Source organism: Podarcis erhardii (genome assembly GCF_964252035.2).
Source record: "Podarcis erhardii genome assembly, chromosome: 18".
In the NCBI taxonomy this organism is placed as follows: Eukaryota; Metazoa; Chordata; class Lepidosauria; order Squamata; family Lacertidae; genus Podarcis; species Podarcis erhardii.
In genome coordinates, this window is record NC_138516.1 from 9,739,509 (window position 1) to 9,762,071 (window position 22,563).

Below are 22,563 nucleotides of genomic sequence, written 5' to 3' on the forward strand. Positions count from 1 at the left end.
ATGTATGCCACTTCCAAAAAACATCAGTCAAAAACCACACTGGCTGTCTAATAATAATAATAATAATTTTTATTATTTATACCCCGCCCATCAAACACCCACTTAGCAAATACGCTCTACTTAAAACATCATTCCATCCACAAACCGTATCGCCATTCACGCAACGCTTCTTATTTTAAAATGTATAAATAAACAGCTGGATTTATTTTTATTTTTTTAAAAAGGCTATGTAGGTTGAAGTGTTTTTTCTCCCTCAAAGTGCTTTTCGCCATAAGGTTGCTTTTCAATATCTTGCTGGTGAGCCTTCAACTGTTGCAGTGCTTTTTTTCCCCCCTAGAAAAACTCCTATAACTCACCACAAAGTTGTTATATCAAGTGCCACATTTTTAACTGGAAAAAAAGGAAAAAGAAAGATGTGCCGGTACTTTGCACCCCCAGAAAAAAATATATATAACTATATCTGAAATTTCATGCATATCAGTTAATATATTGACCCTCTTCCAGGAAAATAGCTGTTTACTTGGTCGTTTTCCTATGTCGCGAAGGCTGAAATTTCAGTGCAGCGGAGCAGGGTCAAGATATTAACTGATATGCATGAAATTTCAGATAGAGCTAATATAATCCCTAGCGTAGTAAGATAAGACCTTTGGAACAGGCATATATTTTTTGCAAAAAGTTTTTTAGGAACCGCCCTAGTGAGGGAGTTCGTTGCATGATTAATATTTGAATTTTTTTATATATAAAAAAGGGAGTCAGAGCAAAAAAACGAAAAAGAAGACAGCTTCCTCTCAAAATCTCTCGCTTTTTAGAGTTTTCTTTTCTCACCTTTTCTAGAGAGGATTTTTGAAAACTATGGTAAAAAGGACTCCGCTACATGAGTCAAAGAAACAGCGTTTTGAACGCGTTATAAACATGAGACACCAGAGGGCGATGGAGGGCAAAGGAAATTTTCAGATGCGATTTTCCTTAGCGGTTTTCCCCCATCTTTTGTTATAACGATTTAATTTCTGACTTGCTTATAGCGTGTTTAGATCTAGTCAGAGTTGGGTTTCGAAAGGCACCTTGCAGATTTTCTGCACAGAGATCCCCAAGATATAATTAGGGGTGCTAAAAAATAAAATTAAAATACCTTAAAGACAGTATAACTTACACCATTTAGGATTCAAGGCACGTGCTAAAATAATTGTTCTTCCTTCGCCGAGCTGCTGAAACAAGAACTGTCCTCTGTTTTTGCGACTCGAGACGTTTTTCGGGTACAGTGCCGAAGCAAAAGTCTCTTTAGGGTATTTCCAGAAGTAAAAATCGGGACACAAAAAGCTGTGTTGTTTTTTTGGGTTGTTGAGCTTCATGGTTCTGTTTGCAAAACCCCAGACATTTTGCTGGTTTTTCAAAAAATAAAATAAAACATGATTCCCCCAGGATGCTAATTTCGTCACTGGAATCCTGGACGTGTCCGGAACAAACCTGGACATTTGGCAACCCTATTTTTCTATTTCCCGACCAGCAGCAGTTGGCCTGAACATCTTGCGAGATGCTCAAGGTGTCTTATACCTGTCCAGGGAGAAAATATTTAAAAGTTACAAAGCTGAGAAAACGGAGAAAGCTTTTTCCTGTTTATTCAGCCTACTGGAAGCAGCCGACAGACCACTGCGGAATAATATTTTTAACCGGGCTTTGAATAAATGTGCCATTACTTGTTACGGTTTGGAATTGTGTTATCATCTTCCTTAGCAGACTGCGCAAGCCACTGTTCTGAATCTTGCTTTTTCTAGAGGGTACGGGGGTTATTCTGAATTATGCTTTTTTTATAGGAGAGTCCAACCCCCTGCGATGCAGGAATATTTTTGTCCTGTGCAGGACTCGAACTCATGACCCTCAGATTAATCGTCTCATGCAGGACCAACTGAGTAAGGGGCTATTCTGAATTCTGCCTCTAATAGGGTAGGGGGCTATTCTGAATTCTGCCTCTAATAGGGTAGGGGGCTATTCTGTATTTTCCTTCTAATAGGGTAGGGACTATTCTGTATTCTCCTTCTAATAGGGTAGGGGGCTATTCTGAATTCTGCCTCTAATAGGGTAGGGGGCTATTCTGAATTCTGCCTCTAATAGGGTAGGGGGCTATTCTGAATTCTGCCTCTAATAGGGTAGGGGGCTATTCTGAATTCTCCTTCTAATAGGGTAGGGGGCTATTCTGTATTCTCCTCCTAATAGGGTAGGGGGCTATTCTGAATTCTCCTTCTAACAGGGTTGGGGGCTATTCTGAATTCTGCTTCTAATAGGGCAGAGGGCTCCTATGCCCCACAAATAACCCAGAGATGCATTTTAAATAAAAGCGCACATTCTACTCGTGTAAAAACACGCTGATTCCCGGACCGTTCGCCGGCCAGATTGAGAAGGCGATTGGGCTGGATCCGGCCCCCGGGCCTCAGTTTGCCTACCCATGATTTACGCCATCAGCCGTTCTCAACGGAGGTGAAACCGAGGAACGAGAAGCCCCCCCCAAAAAACTCACTGGTGCTGCTGGAGGTCTATTTCGGGCCACGCTCCCATGGAGATCAACTGTTCTTCGAGTTGCACGATGCGCAGGCCGATGTACCCCGAGGAAAGGAGGAGGACCACCACCCTGAAACCGAGATATCAGAATATTAAGATTTTATAAGAGCGTCTCCACTCTCTTTCTCCCAGGCTAAACATACCCAGGTCCTTCGACCGTTCCTCATCAGGCTAAGGTTTCCAAGACCTCCATCACCTTGGTTGCTCAGTGGAGAGGAAAAAAATTAAGCCATTGTGGCTAAAAGGCGATTTTATCCTCCAGCCAATGGGACAATCGTCTTAATTTTTCTTCTAGGTAAAGGTAAAGGGACCCCTGACTATTAGATCCAGTTGTGGCTGACTCTGGGGTTGCGGCGCTCATCTCGCTTTACTGGCCAAGGGAGCCGGCGTACAGCTTCCGGGTCATGTGGCCAGCAGGACTAAGCCGCTTCTGGCGAACCAGAGCAGCGCACGGAAACACCGTTTACCTTCCCACCGGAGTGGTACCTATTTATCTACTTGCACTTTGATGTGCTTTCGAACTGCTAGGTTGGCAGGAGCAGAGACCGAGCAATGGGAGCTCACACTGTGGCAGGGATTCGAATCGCCGACCTGATCGGCAAGTCCTAGGCTCTGTGGTTTAACCCACAGCGCCACCTGCGTCCCACAATAAGTCTTCTAGTAGCAGCCAAAAGTTTAGTAGGGAAGGGGCCAAGAGGCGGATTCAACAAGCTGTGTGGCTTCATGGAATGGGAGAATTGCAGAGCAGGAAGGGAACCCAAAGGTAGCCGAGATGACTGGCAGAATCCGAGACCAAGGAGAAGAGTTGGTGGAAGAAGATTGGAAAAAATTTAAAGTTTATCTTCAGAAATATTGCAAAATTAAGGAATGTTAGAAAGAGGTTGGAATAAAAGTATGTGGTTTTAGCAGAAAAGATATAAAGGATTAAGTAAAAATGAATTGGTGAAAGAAGAGATTGCAAAATTACAATATATTAAGATAAATTACTAAGATAAAAACAAAGTTGGGAAGGATTTGCTGAAATATCTAAGAACTAGAATACAAAAATGGGAGGTGTGAGGAGGTCAAGGAAGTAAGCGAATGAAAATAAGTGATGTAAAGGTTTGATTTGTTGTTGTTGTTTTCTCTTTTCTTTCCTGTTTTTGGATGATGTTTGTTTTATATGTATTGTTATTTCTTTTCCTTTTTTGGATTGTTACTTATATTTTTTATCTTTTTTTGTAACCTTTTTTTAAAAAAAATCCTAATAAAAATCTATTTTTTTAAAAAAGGTAGGGAACCCAAAGGTCATCCATCCCAACCCGCTTTCAGTGCAGGAATCACAACAGAAAACTGGCCCACTCACAAGCAGAGATAGATGAGGATGACAGTGTTGAGGGGGCTGAGGTGAGACTTCCAGCTGCGCCAGGACTTTGTGGACCCTCCTGGAAAGAAAAAGAGGCGGTATTATTATTATTAAAAAGGCCTGGGAAAAGACAAATGAATATTTTTTGGGGATTTTATTATTATTATCAATAATGAGAAAAGCCATACATCCAAACTGAACAAAAAAAAAAAAGTAGAAATAATAATAAACGCAGTAAAAACAAAACAAAACACAAAGTGTTTTAACAAAAAGGAAAGGGGTCTTTTGACTATGGACCTGACCTGTCGCCTACTCCTTAAGTCAATTACATATAACTTATTGCTGCACCACTCTGGCCAGACAGTCTGCGGGCAGGGAGGGTCTCATCCTGCGTCCCAGATGGAGCTGCCCTGGACGCAGAATTGACCTGCGCCTCCATGGACAGCTGTGAGTCCAGAATGACCCCCAGGCTGCGCACCTGGTCCTTCAGGGGCACAGTCACCCCATTCAGGACCAGGGAGTCCCCCACACCTGCCCACCCCCTGTCCCCCCATAAACAGTCATCAGGATTCAGGATTCAACCTCAATCTGTTAGCCGCCATCCATCCTCCAACCATCTCCAGGCACTCACACAGGACCTTCACTGGTTCTGATTTGAAAGAGAGGTAGAGCTGGGTGTCATCTGCATACTGATGAACACCCAGCCCAAAAAACTCTGATATCCCACAACTGAATACAATTCAATTGGTCTCTTGATGGCTGAGAGTCTCTCTCCAGCCTTTGGATAGCAATACCCATCCGTGACACAGTTTGGTTCGCGAAAAAGAGGTTTCAGGGGAATGTGGAGAGGGCGGTCTGCAAAACGGCAAAGAAAGCCACTCACCTCTGTTTGCTGACGCCCGGTGCGGTTCGATAGCTGCCATCAGGGGGCTCCGTGTCGTATCTGCCCTGTCTGCGAAAGAAGACGGTTAAGGCTTTTTATTAAAAATAAAATAAAATTAAAGTTGCATTTCACCCTCTCAACAACCCTGCGATTGAGGTCAGCCTGAAAGCGAAGGATTAGCCCAGCGCCGGATTTACGCATAAGCTAAACAGGCTATGGAATTGCAGATGGTGCTGTGGGTTAAACCAGAGCCTAGGACTTGCCAATCAGAAGGTCGGCGGTTTGAATCCCCGCAGTGACGGGGTGAGCTCCCGTTGCTCGGTCCCTGCTCCTGCCAACCTAGCCGTTCGAAAGCACACCAGTGCAAGTAGATAAATAGGTACCGCTCCGGCGGGAAGGTAAACGGCGTTTCCGTGCGCTGCTCTGGTTCGCCAGAAGCGGCTTAGTCATGCTGGCCACATGACCCGGAAGCTGTACGCCGGCTCCCTCGGCCAATAAAGCGAGATGAGCGCGGCAATCCCAGAGTCAGCCACGACTGGACCTAATGGTCGGGGGTCCCTTTACCTTTACCTTTAAACAGGCTATAGCTTAGGGCCCCATTCTCTTAGGGGCCCCCCAAAAATTTTAAAGGGGTGTACATTTCCAAAATATAAGATAAAAAAACACAAATAAAATAAAACCTACATCCAGCAACAGTGTTTTGTGTTATGTAGGCTGCTATGATGTACGGTAAGTCATGGGCTTGTATTAACTACGGTTTTGATCCACTTTTAAAATGAGGCTGCATTTTAAATTGTATTTTAACCTGTATTTTAAATTGTGTTTTTTTCCCCCATTATGTTTTTACTCTAATTTTACTGGTGTTAGCCACCCTGAGCCCGTCTCTGGCCGGGGAGGGCGGGGTATAAATAAAAATTATTATTATTATTATTACGATTGCATTTGTTTCTAACACTCAATTTCACATTAATAAAGCTATTTCTAATTATTAGTAGTTTGCATCATATATTTGCACCTCTTATTTCATGTTACAGCAGGTTTCCAGAGAATAGACGATGAGCCTTTGTAAACTGTGTTTTTAATGGAACGTTTGTCATTGCCAAATTTCAATATGTTTGCATTAAGTTTGTTATGGATAAAGAAAATCATTTTAAGTTGGAGCTTAATAATTATTTCACTATGAATATGCTTCTTCTTAATTGTATTTCACTATTAATATACTTCTTCTTAATTGTATTCCAATGACTTTGATAAAATACATATTTTGTGATGTGCAAATGGCTTTAGATACCTTTTAGGTCCATAAATCAACACCCTGGATTTAAGATTAAAATGGGACGTGAATTGGAAACACATAATGAAATACGAAGGACAGAAGGGACCTTATTGATGACAAAGAGTGTCAACTTAATGGGATTAAATCTGGTGCAATTTGGGCGGATTTGTTAAAAATTCGGAAAACTAAAAAAAATTATTTGGAGGGGGGGAAATACTAAAACGGATTAAAATTGCTTTCTAAGCAATGGGGCAGGTTTGTCTAAACAGTAATGCTTTTCGCAAGCGGCAAAAAAACTACTGTGGAGGCACCTGCGTAATATCACTAGGCGGGGAGTTCCAAAGGTTAGACGCCGAACTTTGTATCAAATAAACAGAAACGACCCAATTCTCACCAGGCTCTTCCGGGAGGGTTTCGTCCAGGGGGGGCGTCCGGCTGCCGTCCAGCTCCTTTGGAGTCTGCGAGGGGAACGAAAATAGAGAGAGGTTGGGAACGATAGGGGAAAATTTGGTTGCATCCAGACACCTAGCTCATCTCGCTTTACTGGCCGAGGGAGCCGGTGTACAGCTTCCAGGTCATGTGGCCAGCAAGACTAAGCCGCTTCTGGCGAACCAGAGCAGCGCACGGAAACGCCGTTTACCTTCCCGCTGGAGTGGTACCTATTTATCTACTTGCACTTTGACGTGCTTTCGAACTGCTAGGTTGGCAGGAGCAGGGACCGAGCAACGGGAGCTCACCCCGTCATTGCGGGGATTCGAAATGCCGACCTTCTGATCAGCAAGTCCTAGGCTCTGTGGTTTAACCCACAGCGCCACCTGGTCCCCAGCTATAGCTTAGGGCCCCAAAAAAATTTAAAGGGAAAAAACCTGGATGTACATTTCCAAAATAGAAGATAAAAAATAAATGAAATAAAACCTACATCCAGCAACAGTGTTTTGTGTTGTGTAGGCTCCTAGGATGTAAATAACGGGCCCTGACTGCTCGCCTGCTACCCAAAATATCACTGGTTTGCTCCTTTCTATATATAGGGTGCCTTTCTATATATTTGTTGTTGTTTAGTCGTTTTGTTGTGTCCGACTCTTCGTGACCCCCTGGACCAGAGCACACCAGGCCCTCCTGTCTTCCACTGCCTCCCGCAGTTTGGTCAAACTCATGCTGGTAGCTTCGAGAACACTGTCCCACCATCTCGTCCTCTGTCGTCCCCTTCTCCTTGTGCCCTCCATCTTTCCCAACATCAGGGTCTTTTCCAGGGAGTCTTCTCTTCTCCTGAGGTGGCCAAACTCTTGGAGCCTCAGCTTCAGGATCTGTCCTTCCAGTGAGCACTCAGGGCTGATTTCCTTCCGAATGGAGAGGTTTGATCTTCTTGCAGTCCATGGGACTCTCAAGAGTCTCCTCCAGCACCAGAATTCAAAAGCATCCATTCTTCGGCCATCAGCCTTCTTTGTGGTCCAGCTCTCACTTCCATACATCACTACTGGGAAAACCAGAGCTTGAACTATACGGACCTTTGTTGGCAAGGAGATGTCTCTGCTTTTTAAGATGCTGTCTAGGTTTGTCATTGCTTTTCTCCCAAGAAGCAGGCATCTTTTAATTCTGTGACTATTGTCACCATCTGCAGTGATCATGGAGCCCAAGAAAGTCAAATCTCTCACTACCTCCATTTCTTCCCCTTCTGTTTGCCAGGGGGTGATGGGCCCAGTGGCCATGATCTTCGTTTTTTTGATGTTGAGCTTCAGGCCATATTTTGCGCTCTCCACTTTCACCCTATACATAGGGTGCCTAAAATATCACTGGTTTGCTCCTTTCTATATATAGGGTGCCTGCATTCTGCATGGACTGGTTGCAGGGCCACACGGCCAAATGGCTTGAGATACCTATGAGGTCCATAAATGACCATATAGCATATATTATTATATAAGTGCATGCCCTACACTTGTAGCCTTTCGATCCTATTAATTCTAATCCCAAAAGGATGGCTGGTCACACAAAAGACAGAAAACCCAGCTCCTTACCAGGGAAATCTTAAGCAACTGGTCCGAAAGGTTGTGTGCTGTGGTTGGGCTGTTGTTGCGGCTGCCGTCCTAGAGGAAGCAGAAGAGAAATCAAAGAACTAGGACCATAGAAGTGGAAGGGCCCTCCAAAAGTCATCTATTCCAACCCCTCTGTGAGATACATTGCTGTACCTAAGACAGACCGGATTTCCTAATTTCAGGACTGTGGAATATCTTTAATAATAATAAAAATTAATAATAATAATAATAATAATAATAATAATAATAATAATAATAATAATTTTTTTATTCAATTCCAATCCATTTATAGCAAGGGTCAGCAAACATTTTCAGCAAGGGGCCGATCCACCGTCCCTCAGACCTTGTGGGGGGCCGGACTATATTTTGAGGGGGGGGGAATGAACCAATGCCTGTGCCCCACAAATATCCCAGAGATGCATTTAAAATAAAAGCACACATTCTACTCATGTAAAAACACCAGGCAGGCCCCACAAATAACCCAGAGATGCATTTTAAATAAAAGCACACATTCTACTCATGTAAAAACACCAGGCAGGCCCCACAAATAACCCAGAGATGCATTTTAAATAAAAGCACACATTCTACTCATGTAAAAACATGCTGATTGGAACAGATTAATCCGTTTTGCATGACTTTCTATGGGAAAGCAGCACGCCTTGGTTTTGGAACACTTTGGTTTTGGAACAGATTAAGTTTGCGACCCAAGGGACCACTGTATTACAATTCCGCCCCATCTTTTCTCCAACAAAAGTTCTTGCTCCCTTCATTTTTTTTTCCTGGGTAGAGGTAATGTTGGTCACAAGGACTAGAAACCTAGGTTCTTTTAAAAAATGAAAGGAAGATGGTGTCTTCCTGAGATTTTGAATCTCGGCACCGCATCGAGGTGTGTGTGTGTTTCCCGACAGAGAACCAAGGTACCACTCTATTGTTATTATTATTAATTACCTGGAGGTGTTTGCAGACGGAGCGCAGGACCTGGTAAACGGTTTCCCGGGAGCGGAGGGACCCAAACAGGAACTGCGGTGTGGAAAGAAGGGGTAAGATAAAATAAGATTGCAGTCTTCACCCCGTGGAACAAAACAGATCCCTCAATCCCATAATTTGCTTTCCGTTCCTTTCTGATGGGGAGGCAGCCTAGCCTTCCACACAGAAATAACACCCCATAATAGATCAGAAAGCGTGCTAGAGGAAAAGCCCAGGCAAACAGGACTAGAGCCTTGCTGGGTTTTTTTCTTTCAAAAAATGGGATTCTTAGGAGGCTGAAATGTTCGGAGTTTCCGTCAGGGCCAACATACAAATTCCTCAAACCGCTTTGTGAGCCTCGATCAATTCAATAAAGAACCGTAATTTAAATCACATTCAATGCACACTTAAAAACATTCTCCTTGGGAAATGTTGCTTCAGCGAAGAGCTGCCATGAGTCCAGAATTTCCCGGACATAGCCCTCGTAAATGGGTGGAGATAGCTGAGATGTCCAGGGAAATCTGGACATAGCGAAAGTGTAAAGGCAAAGGGACCCCAACTATTAGGTCCAGTCATGACCGACTCTGGGGTTGCGGCGCTCATCTCGCTTTACTGGCCGAGGGAGCTGGCGTACAGCTTCCGGGTCATGTGGCCAGCAGGACTAAGCCGCTTCTGGCGAACCAGAGCAGCGCACGGAAACGCCGTTTACCTTCCCGCCGGAGCGGTACCTATTTATCTACTTGCACTGGCATGCTTTCGAATTGCTAGGTTGGCAGGAGCAGGGACCGAGCAATGGGAGCTCACCCCCTCACGGGGATTCGAACCGCCAATGTTCTGATCAGCAAGTCCTAGGCTCTGTAGTTTAACCCACAGCGCCACCCTAGTGAAAGTGTAATTTTCCTTTTTAAAAAATAGCTCGGAAACTCTTTTTTCATTATTGATTTTGAGATTTTGCTCAACGAAAAGCGCAACAGCTTTCGGCAAAACTATGAAAAGCGACTTCGCGAACCCAGCCCTGCCCCGGAATCCATTGACACAGCCAGGGCCGTATTTAGTTTTGATGAGGCCCTAAGCTACTAAAGGTCATGGGGCCCTTTATATATACAGCTGTCCTTTGTCAGCAAAAAATTGTCGCTGTTTTTTTTGTGTTGAATATATGCTATATGGCAATTGATGGACCTAATAGGTATCTCAAGCCATTTGCACATGTGGCCATGCAACCAGTCCATGCAGAATGTAGGCACCCTATATATAGAAAGGAGCAAACCAGGGATATTTTAGGGAGCAGGTGGGGCCCGTGACTTACATCCTAGGAGCCTACACAACACAAAACACAGTTGCTGCATGTAGGTTTTATTTTATTTGTTTTGTATCTTATATTTTTGAAATGTACATCCAGTTTTCTTTCCCCTTTAATTTTTTTGGGGGCCCCCAAGAGAGTGTGGGGAACATGGGTGGTACTGTGGGTTAAACCACGGAGCCTAGGGCTTGCCGATTAGAAGGTCGGCGGTTCGAATGCCCACGACGGGGTGAGCTCTTGTTGCTCGGTCCCTGCTCCTGCCAACCTAGCAGTTCAAAAGCACCTCAAAGTGCAAGTAGATAAATAGGTACCGCTCTGGCGGGAAGGTAAACGGCGTTTCCGTGCGCTGCTCTGGTTCGCCAGAAGCGGCTTAGTCCTGCTGGCCACATGACCCGGAAGCTGTACGCCGGCTCCCTCGGCCAGTAAAGCGAGATGAGCGCCGCAACCCCAGAGTCAGCCATGACTGGACCCAATCGTCAGGGGTCCCTTTACCTTTAAGAGAGTGGGGTCCTAAGCTAGAGATTGTTCACCTTATATGTAAATCCAGCACTGCTAAGCTCTCACCTTTTCTCCATCCGACGTCCGGATGCAGATGGCGTTGGGTACCAGCAAGGCTGTGTTGGCCTTTTTGAGGATGCTGATGGATAGAACCGGGATGACGACCTTTCGGTCCGGGAAAAGGGGAGGCAGGAGAGAGAGAGAGAGAGAGAGGGAGGGAGGGAGGGAGATGAGGGATGAAGAAGCACAGGATATGACCCAACATGGTTCATGGGGAAAAGGTATCCCTATACTACAGAGAGAGAGAGACCACAAGTCTATGTTAACAGAGAAATCTGAGGGAGAGGAACGAAACATTAGCCGTACACTCACAAAAAGATCCATCAGTTCCACACTGTTAACGGAGAAATCTGAGGGCTCCCTTGGACAGAAAACAAGGACACCAGCCAGGAATACAGTGTTGCCTCACAAGACGAAATTAATTCATTCCGCGAGTCTCTTCGTCTTGCGGTTTTTTCGTCTTGCGAAGCACAGCTATTAGCGGCTTAGCGGCTTAGAAAAAGGGGGGGGGGGAGGGACAAAACTCGCAAGAACTCGCAAGACGGTTTTGTCTTGCGAAGCAAGCCCATAGGGAAATTCGTCTTGCGAAGCACCTCGAAAACGGAAAACTCTTTCGTCTAGCGAGTTTTTCGTCTTGCGAGGCATTCGTCTTGCGGCACCACTGTACCAGAGCAAAACAGCAGCCAGTCGGCTTGGTTTTTATTGAACTCTGTTGTGACAGGACTCCCCCCTGCCACCAGGTGGAACAGGATGGAAGCCCCAAACAAAAGAGCCCCCAAACTTTTATTAGTTGCCAATCCCCATGTTATACCCCCCCAAACTACATCACTCATACATCATGGTTACGTCATGAAAGGGGAGGTCTGGTGGCCGCAATCTGAGCATCCTGGACCCTGCCCCATGGTTCCCCTTGCCCTCCACCAAACACCCATCAAGTGGGGCATAGGAATTCGTTCATTTCTTTTTTCCAAAATATAGTCCGGCCCCCCACAAGGTCTGAGGGACAGTGGACCGGCCCCCGGCTGAAAATGTCTGCTGACCCTAGCTTTAACCTCGCCCCAAGAGCCCTTACCTTAACTTCCCGGTGTACCATGCTACAGTAGAAGCAGACGTGATTTTCGGATATATACAGGCGGCCGTGATAAGGAACCTCCCGTTGCCAGGCGCACGAAAACGCTGCGGGGGGAAAGACCAGGAAGGAAGGGTTGGCAAAGAAGCTGCCACGATTCTAGTCCTCAGCATAGCTGTCAACCATCCCTTATTTGGCGGGACAGTCCCTTATCCCAGTGCCGTGTCCCGCTGCTGTCCCTTATTGATGATGTCCCTTCAATTTCCCGGGTTTCAAAGAAGCAGCTCCTCTCCCTCCCTCTCTGCCGGCCAGGGAGGAGGGAGGCTCCAGCTGTGTTGCTTGGCTGCGTTGCTCACCCAATAAGGAGTCTAAGAACGACTGGGGGGTGGAGCTTGCATGCCTTGTGCCGATCAAATCGGCCGCGTTGCCTGGGGACTCGCCTTTGCTCAGCGCTTCCCAGCGGAGAGGGGACGGTGGTTTTCCTTGCTGCGTCCCCTTTGCCGGGTTGCTGCGCTGTGGGAACCATCGCTTGAGGCTTCGTTTGGCTGCTGGCTGGGCTTTCTGCCCTTGGCTCGGAGGGGCTCAGAAATCGAACATGCCTGTGCCCGGAAAATCCCTTATTTTGGCTGCTGATTCCTTATTTCCGAGGTTGCTGGTCCCTTATTTTCAAATCTGTAAGTTGACAGCTATGGTCCTCAGTGTGGCGAACCATCACACAGCAACCAGGGTCGGGCCCCGCGGGAGGAGCGGGTGACATGCAAACTCCTCCTAACTTCTCTTCATTTTGCACGAAGCACAGAGAAGCAGAATAATAACGGCGGCGGCTGCACACCCTCCAAATTTTTTGTCAGTGCCTAAATGGTATTGAAGGGACACGGGTGGTGCTGTGGGTTAAACCACAGAGCCTAGGGCTTGCCGATCAGAAGGTCAGCGGTTTGAATCCCCGCGATGACGGGGTGAGCTCCCATCACTCGGTCCCTGCTCCTGCCAACCTAGCAGTTTGAAAGCACCTCAAAGTGCAAGTAGATAAATAGGTCCCGCTCCGGCGGGAAGGTAAACGGCGTTTCTGTGCACTGCTCTGGTTCACCAGAAGCGGCTTAGACATGCTGGCCACATGACCCGGAAGCTGTACGCCGGCCAGTAAAGTGAGATGAGCGCCGCAACCCCAGAGTCGGTCATGACTGGACCTAATGGTCAGGGGTCCCTTTACCTTTACCTAAATGATATCGAGCATTGGAACAACTTGGCCACAATAAGGAAATTTTGCCCATGGCATGACTGTTTTCCACCTTCCTATTTCGACTCTCTGGCATCCTCTCTGCATAACCGAGCAATTCCAAAACATAGACGCGCTTTGACTCTCGCAAGGTTGAATGTCTTGCCCTCGGTTGGACTTGAGGGATGATTCCAACAGATCCCACACGGAAAACATCCCTGTGGAGACGGCAGTCCCGAATCGGTGGCGCATGCCCTTCTGGCTTGCCCTCTTTGTAAAGACTTGAGGAATGAGATTCTCACCCCTCCTATATTGTCCATCCCGGGTCGCCCCGCCACTGCCCCAGTGTCCTCTCTCCGGGCAGATCAAGATGAGCAGGTGACAGCAAAGGTGGCAAGGTTTTTCGCTGGGGCAATCAGAATAAGGTCCACTATTTGACCATTGATTCCAAACCCTAAAATGTATTTTATATAATTGGCTTTTTATTTCTATTCTTTGTATATCGTAGTGTTGCTTTATTGCTATGGCCGATGGCTGATGCAAATAAAGATTAATTAATTAATTAATTAATTAATTAATTAATTCAAGCACTTACTCTGCAAGAGGTCTTCCTCCTCAGGGACGTCTTTGAACACCCTTCGGAAGTTGAGAGCGTGTTTCACCAGCTGTGGAAAGGAGAGAGAGAGAGAGAGAGAGAGAGGGAGGTGTGATCTGTTTAGCCCTGATCTGGGTCAGCCGAGATTCCTGCAATTTAGAATTCTACGATTCTACGATACTTATTAAGGACCGGAAACTTTGGACGGACTTTTTGCGTGAAAGAGAAAACGAACTCGTGACAGATGGATTTGAAGATTGGGGTGGGAGGGGGGGGAAATACTGGCTTATAGAAAACAGAACAGATGGATTTTAATGTGTGAATACTATATTTAACAGACAGAGAACCAGAAGTCTTTTTGTCGTTTATTTTCTCTTTTTTCTTCCCTCCCTTCTTCCCTAACTATGGCAGGGACTTATGGCCTTTTTGGTGGTGGCTCCCCGGTTGTGGAACGCTCCCCACCCGTCGCAATCGCTATAAACTTTCAGGTTTGAAATGGTAGATGTGTCAGCTGCTCTGCAGAAGCAGGGCAGGATAGAAAGTCTATTATTCCCGGGAAGAATGGCAGATGAAGGTGATGGACTACATGGAACTGGCGGAAATGACTGGCAGAATCCGAGACCAAGGAGAAGAGTCGGTGGAAGAAGATTGGAAGAAATTTAAAGTTTATTTACAGAAACATAGTAAAATTAAGGAATGTTAGAAGGAGGCTGGAATGAAGTTATGTGGCTTTAGCAGAAATATTATAAAGGACTAAGAAAAAATAGACTGTTAATGGATGAAAGCAGGAAAGGTAAAGTTACATTATGTTAAGATAAATTATAGGATAAAAATTGGGAAGGATGGAAAGGATTTGTTGAAATAGCTAACCGAACTAGAATACAAAAAAGGGAGGTGCGAGGAGGTCAAGGAAACAAGCAAATGGAAGATGAGTTATGGGAAGGTTTTTTTTTTTTTTAATTGTTTCTATTTTTCTATTTTTCTGTGTGTTTTTTTACAAGTTTGTGTTTAACTTGGTGTGTTTTCTTTTTCTTTTTGTAACCTTTAGAACCTTAATAAATATTATTATTTTTTAAAAAGAAAGTCTATTATTCATCCCTGCACTGGAAGCGGGTTGGACTGCATGACCCCTGGAGGCCCCTTCAACCTCTACGATTATACGAATTAGTTAATAATTACAAATCTGAGCAGTCAAAAAAGGCTCTATCTGCCAGCCAAGCTTACATTGGAGTCTGAATTCCTGTGCTGCGCAGAGGCCAAAATTTCTTTCTCGGCGTCTTTGGAGTAAGACGGATCGTAGGTTTTGGATCTAAAAGGAACAAGAGAAATAGAAGAATTATTTTAGCCAAAAAACGGAAACAAGAAAGAAGTACCGGAAAAATGCGAAACCAGCAAGATCAAGTATTCCAAAAAGACGAGTCAATTTATACAATATCTGAAAGATCATTGTAAGCAATTAACATCCCTAGCAGGGTTGCCTAGAGACTTGTAACGAGGAATTTTCTTTATTTGCATTTTTGAGATATTCTGCAATGAGTGTGATTAGAATCGGAAAACGTATAAACGTTTAAATTGCAAAGATATAAAGGTCAATTTTGAAAGCCATGAGTCGACAGGTTCTAAGAGCCAAGGAGGAATAATAATAATAATAATAATAATAATAATAATAATAATAATAATAATGAATTTTATTTATACCCCGCCCTCCCCAACCAAGTCCGGGCTCAGGGCCTTGGTGAAGACTTAACATTTCATCCCAAAAAAAGTTTTTGATTGAGTTTGCAGTGAAATGAGGCTGCGTTCTAATGTTTTCATGTTGTACTTTAATCTTGTTTTTTAAGCTGTATTTCAATAAATTGTTTTTATATTTGGTGTTAGCCGCCCTGAGCTCTACCTCTCTTTCAAATCAGAACCAGTGAAGGCGGTGAAGGTCCTGTGTGAGTGCCTGGAGGCGGTTGGAGGATGGATGGCGGCTAATGGATTGAGGTTGAATCCTGACAAGACAGAAGTACTGTTTTTGGGGGACAGGGGGCGGGCTGGTGTGGAGGACTCCCTGGTCCTGAATGGGGTAACTGTGCCCCTGAAGGACCAGGTGCGCAGCCTGGGAGTCATTTTGGACTCACAGCTGTCCATGGAGGCGCAGGTCAATTCTGTATCCAGGGCAGCTGTCTACCAACTCCACCTGGTACGCAGGCTGAGACCCTACCTGCCCGCGGACTGTCTCGCCAGAGTGGTGCATGCTCTGGTTATCTCCCGCTTGGACTACTGCAATGCGCTCTACGTGGGGCTACCTTTGAAGGTGACTCGGAAACTACAACTAATCCAGAATGCGGCAGCTAGACTGGTGACTGGGGGCAGCCGCCGAGACCACATAACACCGGTCTTGAAAGACCTACATTGGCTCCCAGTACGTTTCCGAGCACAATTCAAAGTGCTGGTGTTGACCTTTAAAGCCCTAAACGGCCTCGGCCCAGTATACCTGAAGGAGCGTCTCCACCCCCATCGTTCTGCCCGGACGCTGAGGTCCAGCGCCGAGGGCCTTCTGGCGGTTCCCTCATTACGAGAAGCAAAGCTACAGGGAACCAGGCAGAGGGCCTTCTCGGTAGTGGCACCCGCCTTGTGGAACGCCCTCCCATCAGATGTCAAAGCGATAAATAACTACCTGACATTCAGAAGACATCTTAAGGCAGCCCTGTTCAGGGAAGTTTTTAATCTGTGATATTTTAGTGTATCTCTGGTTTTTATGGAAGCCGCCCAGAGTGGCTGGGGAAACCCAGCCAGATGGGCGGGGTACAAATAATAAATTATTATTATTATTATTATTACTGTCTTCAGGTGTCTTCTAAAAGTCTGGTAGTTGTTTTTCTCTTGGACATCTGGTGGGAGGGAGTTCCACAGGGCGGGCGCCACCACCAAGAAGGCCCTCTGTCTGGTTCCCTGTAACTTGGCTTCTCGCAGGGAGGGAACCGCCAGAAGACCCTCAGAGGTGGACCTCAGTGTCCAGGCTGAACGATGGGGGTGGAGACGTTCCTTCAGGTCTACTGGGCCGTTTCCGGCTTTCAAGGTCAGCAAAAAGACTTTGAATTGTGCTCGGAAATGTACTGGGAGCCATTGCAGATCTCTCAGGACTGGTGTTATGTGGTCTCGGCGGCCGCTCCCAGTCCCCAGTCTAGTTGCTGCATACTGGATTAATTGCAGTTTCTGGGTCACCTTCCAAGGCAGCCCCATGGAGAGCGCATGGCAGTAGTCCAAGCGGGAGATAACCAGAGCATGCACCACTCTGGCCAGACAGTCTGCGGGCAGGGAGGGTCTCATCCTGCATACCAGATGGAGCCACCTTGGACACAGAATTAACCTGCGCCTCCATGGACAGCTGTGAGTCCAAAATGACCCCCAGGCTGCGCACCTGGTCCTTCAGGGGCACAGTTGCCCCATTCAGGACCAGGGAGTCCCCCACACCAGCCTGCCCCCTGTCCCCCCAAAACAGTCGTCAGGATTCAACCTCAATCTGTTAGCCGCCATCCCTCCTCCAACCGCCTCCAGACACTCACACAGGACCTTCACTGGTTCTGATTTAAAGGAGAGGTAGAGCTGGGCATCATCTGCCCTTAAGTACATTTAAGGTCAAACACACAAGCGGTTCAGAGCCTCGCTTTTTGCCAAAACTCACCGCGAAAGGGGCGGGTTGTGTCCATTCCTGGCTGCCTCGCCGACCGTCTCCTCCAAACTTTGGGACTTTTTTTGCTCCGACATCCTTCGCTTGCTTTTCCTTTGTTTTCCAGAGATCTCTGACAGGCAGCTGGGAAGGAGCGAGAAATTGCCTGATTGATTATGTTGCTTCACAAGTCCCCAACCCCAGCCTTGGGCCGACACTTCCTCCTCAGACACCGTCACCCTCGCTGCTGATCCACCCATCCTTGCTCCTGCGCCCATTTCACAGATGGGCACAAGAGAGGCAGAGATTTAAGCAAGGGGGAAGGCTGCGAAAGAGGCCCTCAAGCTGGACTTGAATCATTCTGGATATCTTCCAAACGTCATGCCTTCAATGTGTCTCCAAAACGGAGACGGGGAATTTTATTTTTATTGAGATTGCAGGAGGATAAATTTCCCAGCATTGCTCCTGCGCCCATTTCACAGACGGGCACAAGAGAGGCAGAGACTTAAGCAAGGCGGGAGGTGGCGAAAGAAGCCCTCGGCTGGACTTGAACCATTTTGGATGAGTTCAAAACGGCATGCCTTCAATGCGTCTCCAAAAGGGAGACGAAGAAATTTATTTTTATTGCGATTGCAGGAGAATAAATGTCCCCTTTTCAGCTCACCTCGTTCCTGTGCTTTGCCGTGCAATGTGATCCCTCTCTAGCCTGTCATCAGTCAGAATTTAATGAGATTATTTCCCTCCCCTTCCCTATAATTAGCCGTGTGCCGATGAAAACAGCCTCGCCCCGATACAAAACCCCGAGATTGCAATCGCTTTATGTAACGTCTCAGGTGACGAGGGAGTGGGTGGCATCTCGATTTAACTTTTGGCTCTCCATAAAGGGTTCTGCCTACTCCTGAGGATGATCCGTAGAGCTTCCTCATCCAGGAACAGTCTAGCACTAAATACTGCTTGCTGGTGGGGCAGCGGTTTACACAACAACGCAGGAAGACGGAAGAAGTTGCTTTTGGTATTTCACAGATGTATCCGGCCAGGACGCCGGTTTACTTTTAGTCCAATAAGCCTCCACAGCTGACGATTAAAGGTAAAGGGACCCCTGACCATGAGGTCCAGTCGTGGTCGACTCTGGGGTTGCGGCGCTCATCTCGCTTTACTGGCCGAGGGAGCCAGCGTACAGCTTCTGGGTCATGTGGCCAGCAGGACTAAGCCGCTTCTGGCGAACCAGAGCAGCGCACGGAAACACCGTTTACCTTCCCGCCGGAGTGGTACCTATTTATCTACTTGCACTTTGAGGTGCTTTCAAACTGTTAGGTTGGCAGGAGCAGAGACCGAGCAACGGGAGCTCACCCCGTCATTGCGGGGATTAGAACCGCTGACCTTCTGATCGGCAAGTCCTAGGCTCTGTGGTTTAACCCACAGCGCCAAACCAAGGCAGTAGAACAGGGCTCAGCAAACTTTTTCAGCAGGGGGCCGGTGCACTGCTCCTCAGACCTTGTGGGGGGCCGGACTACATTTTGGAAAATGTAAATACAGTGGTACCTCGGGTTACGTACGTAATTCGTTCCGGAGGTCCGTTCTTAACCTGAAATTGTTCTTAACCTGAAGCACCACTTTAGCTAATGGGGCCTCCTGCTGCCAGAGCACCATTTCTGTTCTCATCCTGAAGCAAAGTTCTTAACCCGAGGTACTATTTCTGGGTTAGCGGAGTCTGTGACCTGAAGCGTCTGTAACCCGAGGTTCCCTGCAACGCGCCCGGCTTCAGATGCAGCCAATCTGAAACTGTGCCAGCGCCGCAGAAGCCGGTCTCTTTTCAAGGAAACGCCATGCTGGTTTAGCTCAGCACGGGGACCGGATTGGTGAGCCTGGTGGGGCCGCATCCAGCTCCCGGGCCGTAGTTTGCAGACCCCTGTGGTAGAACCTCCATGCGCAGGAGAAGCCTACCTGAAAATGTCAGCCGATCGAGTGGCGAGAGAGGGATCTCCGGGAACTCTGGCTCTGCGGCAGACCCAAGACCCATAACCTTTCGCGTCAATATCGCAGCTTATTTCCTCTGCGTTTCACGTTATCGTTTTCATTTAGGGGATTTTAGTATTTTATTTTTAGGGGGTGGATCAGGAGGTCTACCCCCAGCGAGAGAAGAACACGCGAGGTTATTTCTTTATAATTGAAATTCTATCCATAATATAACAATTTACGCCAGGGAGACTTCCAGGCCAGGAGCTGAAATCCATGGTGCATGCTTTGGAGTTGCTATGCAAAACAGGATACACAGAACAGGAAAATAACCAGTCCGGCTGGCTGTTGGCATTCCTGGGATTTCCCAGCCGGCCGCCAGGGGAAAAGTCACCGCCGCGGAAAATCAGAGCCGCCACAAAACACCAGAATTTACCCCTCGGCCAGATCCCAGTTTTCCTTTTCAAAAGCCAATCGTTTGCTTTTTATTGCTTCCCTCCAAACAGCTCCAGGCTGGGCTCAGGGGTTCTTCCTCCACACAACCTCATTTTATAGAATCAGAAGTTCAGAAAGGGACCCCGCTCCCCAGAAGGGTCATCTAGCCCAACCCGCAAACCTCCAAGGCAGCAACGGCAGCAACAAGCTTTCAAAAAACACATTACTGGCCGATTGGTACTCGCCAATCAAGCTTCCAGAAGAGCCAATGCTAGCCCCCTCGCCCCTCCCCGCTTCTTATCGCCTCCATCCTTAAATAGGACTAGAAACTTGGGCTGCATTTGCCACACTCCTTTTATTTCGGCATTCCTAGCCAGGGGGTTGCAGGGATCAGAGATCGGCAGGGATGATCTCCAAAAGGTAAAGAGGACTGGAAACTTAGGCTGCGGTTTGATACCCGCCCATTGGACCAGATGGCCTCTGGGCAGACACGTGTTGGACTGTGTATCGTATACTTGGAGGGGTTCCAGGGCTCTTCCCAGACTTATGCTTCTGTGACACTAGTCCCAACCTGAGACGCCAATCTTTCGCAAGATCCAAAATCCCACGCGCGCCCATAAACACCGTATTTTTCGCTCTATAAGACGCACCAGACCACGAAACGCACCTAGTTTTTGAAGGAGGAAAACAAGAAAAAACATATTCTGAATCTCAGAAGCCAAAACAGCAAGAGGGATCGCTGCGCAGTGAAAGCTGCAATCCCTCTTGCTGTTCTGGCTTCTGGGATAGCTGCGCAGCCTGCATTCGCCCCATAAGACGCACACACATTTCCCCTTACTTTTTAGGAGGGGAAAAGGGAGTCTTATAGAGCAAAAAATATGGTAGCCAAGATACATGCACGCCTTCCCATGGGCCACAAAAGATGGGTCTCTCTATTAATAATAATAAAAATAAAAATAAAATTCATTCTTTATACCCCGCCCATCTGGCCGGGTTTCCCCAGCCACTCTGGGCGGCTTCCAGCAAAATATTAAAATACAATACAGTGGTAGCTCGGGTGACATACGCTTCAGGTTACAGCTCCGCTAACCCAGAAATAGTACCTCGGGTTAAGAGCTTTGCTTCAGGATGAGAACAGAAATCGCGCGGCGGCCGTGGGAGGCCCCATTAGCTAAAGTGGTGCTTCAGGTTAAGAACAGTTTCAGGCTAAGAACGGACCTCCAGAACGAATTGAGTTCTTAACCTGAGGTACCACTGTAATTCATCAACTATGAAAAGCTTCCCTAAACAGGGCTGCCTTCAGATGTCCTCCAAAAGTCAGATAGTTGCTTATTTCCTTGACATCTGATGGGAGGGCGTTCCACAGGGCAGGCGCCACCACCAAGAAGGCCCTCTGCCTGGTTCCCTGTAACTTGGCTTCTCGCAGGGAGGGAACCGCCAGAAGGCCCTCGGCGCTGGATCTCAGTGTCCGGGCAGAACGATGGGGGTAAAGACGCTCCTTCAGGGATAGTGGGCCGTTTAGGGCTTGAAAGGTCAGCACCAACACTTTGAATTGTGCTCAGAAACGTCCCGGGAGCCAATGTAGGTCTTTCAGGACCGGTGTTATGTGGTCTCGGCGGCCGCTCCCAGTCCCCAGTCTGGCTGCCGCATTCTGGATTAGTTGCAGTTTCCGGGTCACCTTCAAAGGTAGCCCCATGTAGAGCGCATGGCAGTAGTCCAAGCGGGAGATGATCAGAGCATGCACCACTCTGGCCACACAGTCTGTGGGCAGGGAGGGTCTCATCCTGCATACCAGATGGAGCTGCCCTGGACACAGAACTGACCTGCGCCTCCATGGACAGCTGTGAGTCCAGAATGACCCCCGGGCTGCGCACCTGGTCCTTCAGGGGCACGGTCACCCCATTCAGGACGCCTGCCCCCCTTGTCCCCCCAAAACAGTCCTTCTGTCTTGTCAGGATTCAACGTTGATGTCTGCAGATAGTGCTTGCTCCAATCTGCCCTGATATCACATGGGACAAGCATCCATCTATGCCCCAGCGTCCTGTCTCCGACAGAGGACAGCCACAGACTTCAAGGAACCCGCATTGCTGGGGGGTTGGACTTTGTTGTTGTTGAGTCGTTTATTCGTGTCCGCCTCTTCGTGACCCCCTGGACCAGAGCACGCCAGGCACTCCTGTCTTCCACTGCTTCCCGCAATTTGGTCAAACTCATGCTGGTAGCTTCGAGAACACTGTCCCACCACCTCGTCCTCTGTCCTCCCCTTCTCCTTGTGTCCTCCATCTTTCCCAATATCAGGGTCTTTTCCAGGGACTCTTCTCTTCTCCTGAGGTGGCCAAAGTCTTGGAGCCTCAGCTTCAGGATCTGTCCTTTCAGTGAGCACTCAGGGCTGATTTCCTTCCGAATGGAGAGGTTGGATCTTCTTGCAGTCCATGGGACTCTCAAGAGTCTCCTCCAGCACCAGAATTCAAAAGCATCCATTCTTCGGCGATCAGCCTTCTTGATGGTCCAGCTCTCACTTCCATACATCACTGCTGGGCCACAGACTTCTAGGAACCCGCACTGATGGGGGGTTGGACTAGATGACTCCGATTCAACAATCTTATGGTTTTAATCCCAGAGGGGGGGGGTCTCTTCTTTCCCCAAGGGCCTGCCTGTTCAGTGGTAGACTGCCCCAAACTAGGAAGCTCTGCTTTTAGCAGTAGAGAAAGGTTTTTGTCAGTAAAAGG

The 22,563-nt window shown here is 47.3% G+C and overlaps 1 protein-coding gene across 2 annotated transcripts in view; it reads right to left on the minus strand.

Moving 5' to 3' along the window:
• Window positions 1-1,120: 1,120 nt before the first annotated feature.
• The window catches only part of LOC309332969 (GRAM domain-containing protein 2A-like), a 25,372-nt gene continuing 3,929 nt past the window's right edge, over window positions 1,121-22,563 (minus strand). For both annotated transcript variants that reach the window (XM_081846368.1, XM_081846367.1), the window contains exons 2-13: window positions 17,462-17,590; window positions 15,016-15,100; window positions 13,792-13,861; window positions 11,984-12,087; window positions 10,918-11,016; window positions 9,036-9,107; window positions 8,070-8,138; window positions 6,452-6,515; window positions 4,782-4,850; window positions 3,899-3,977; window positions 2,513-2,623; window positions 1,121-1,551 (exon numbers count right to left, since the gene is read on the minus strand). In XM_081846368.1, the coding sequence (XP_081702494.1) occupies window positions 1,536-1,551; window positions 2,513-2,623; window positions 3,899-3,977; window positions 4,782-4,850; window positions 6,452-6,515; window positions 8,070-8,138; window positions 9,036-9,107; window positions 10,918-11,016; window positions 11,984-12,087; window positions 13,792-13,861; window positions 15,016-15,100; window positions 17,462-17,590 (967 nt within the window). In that variant the 3' untranslated portion in view covers window positions 1,121-1,535. The remainder of the gene's footprint in view (window positions 1,552-2,512; window positions 2,624-3,898; window positions 3,978-4,781; window positions 4,851-6,451; window positions 6,516-8,069; window positions 8,139-9,035; window positions 9,108-10,917; window positions 11,017-11,983; window positions 12,088-13,791; window positions 13,862-15,015; window positions 15,101-17,461; window positions 17,591-22,563) is intronic.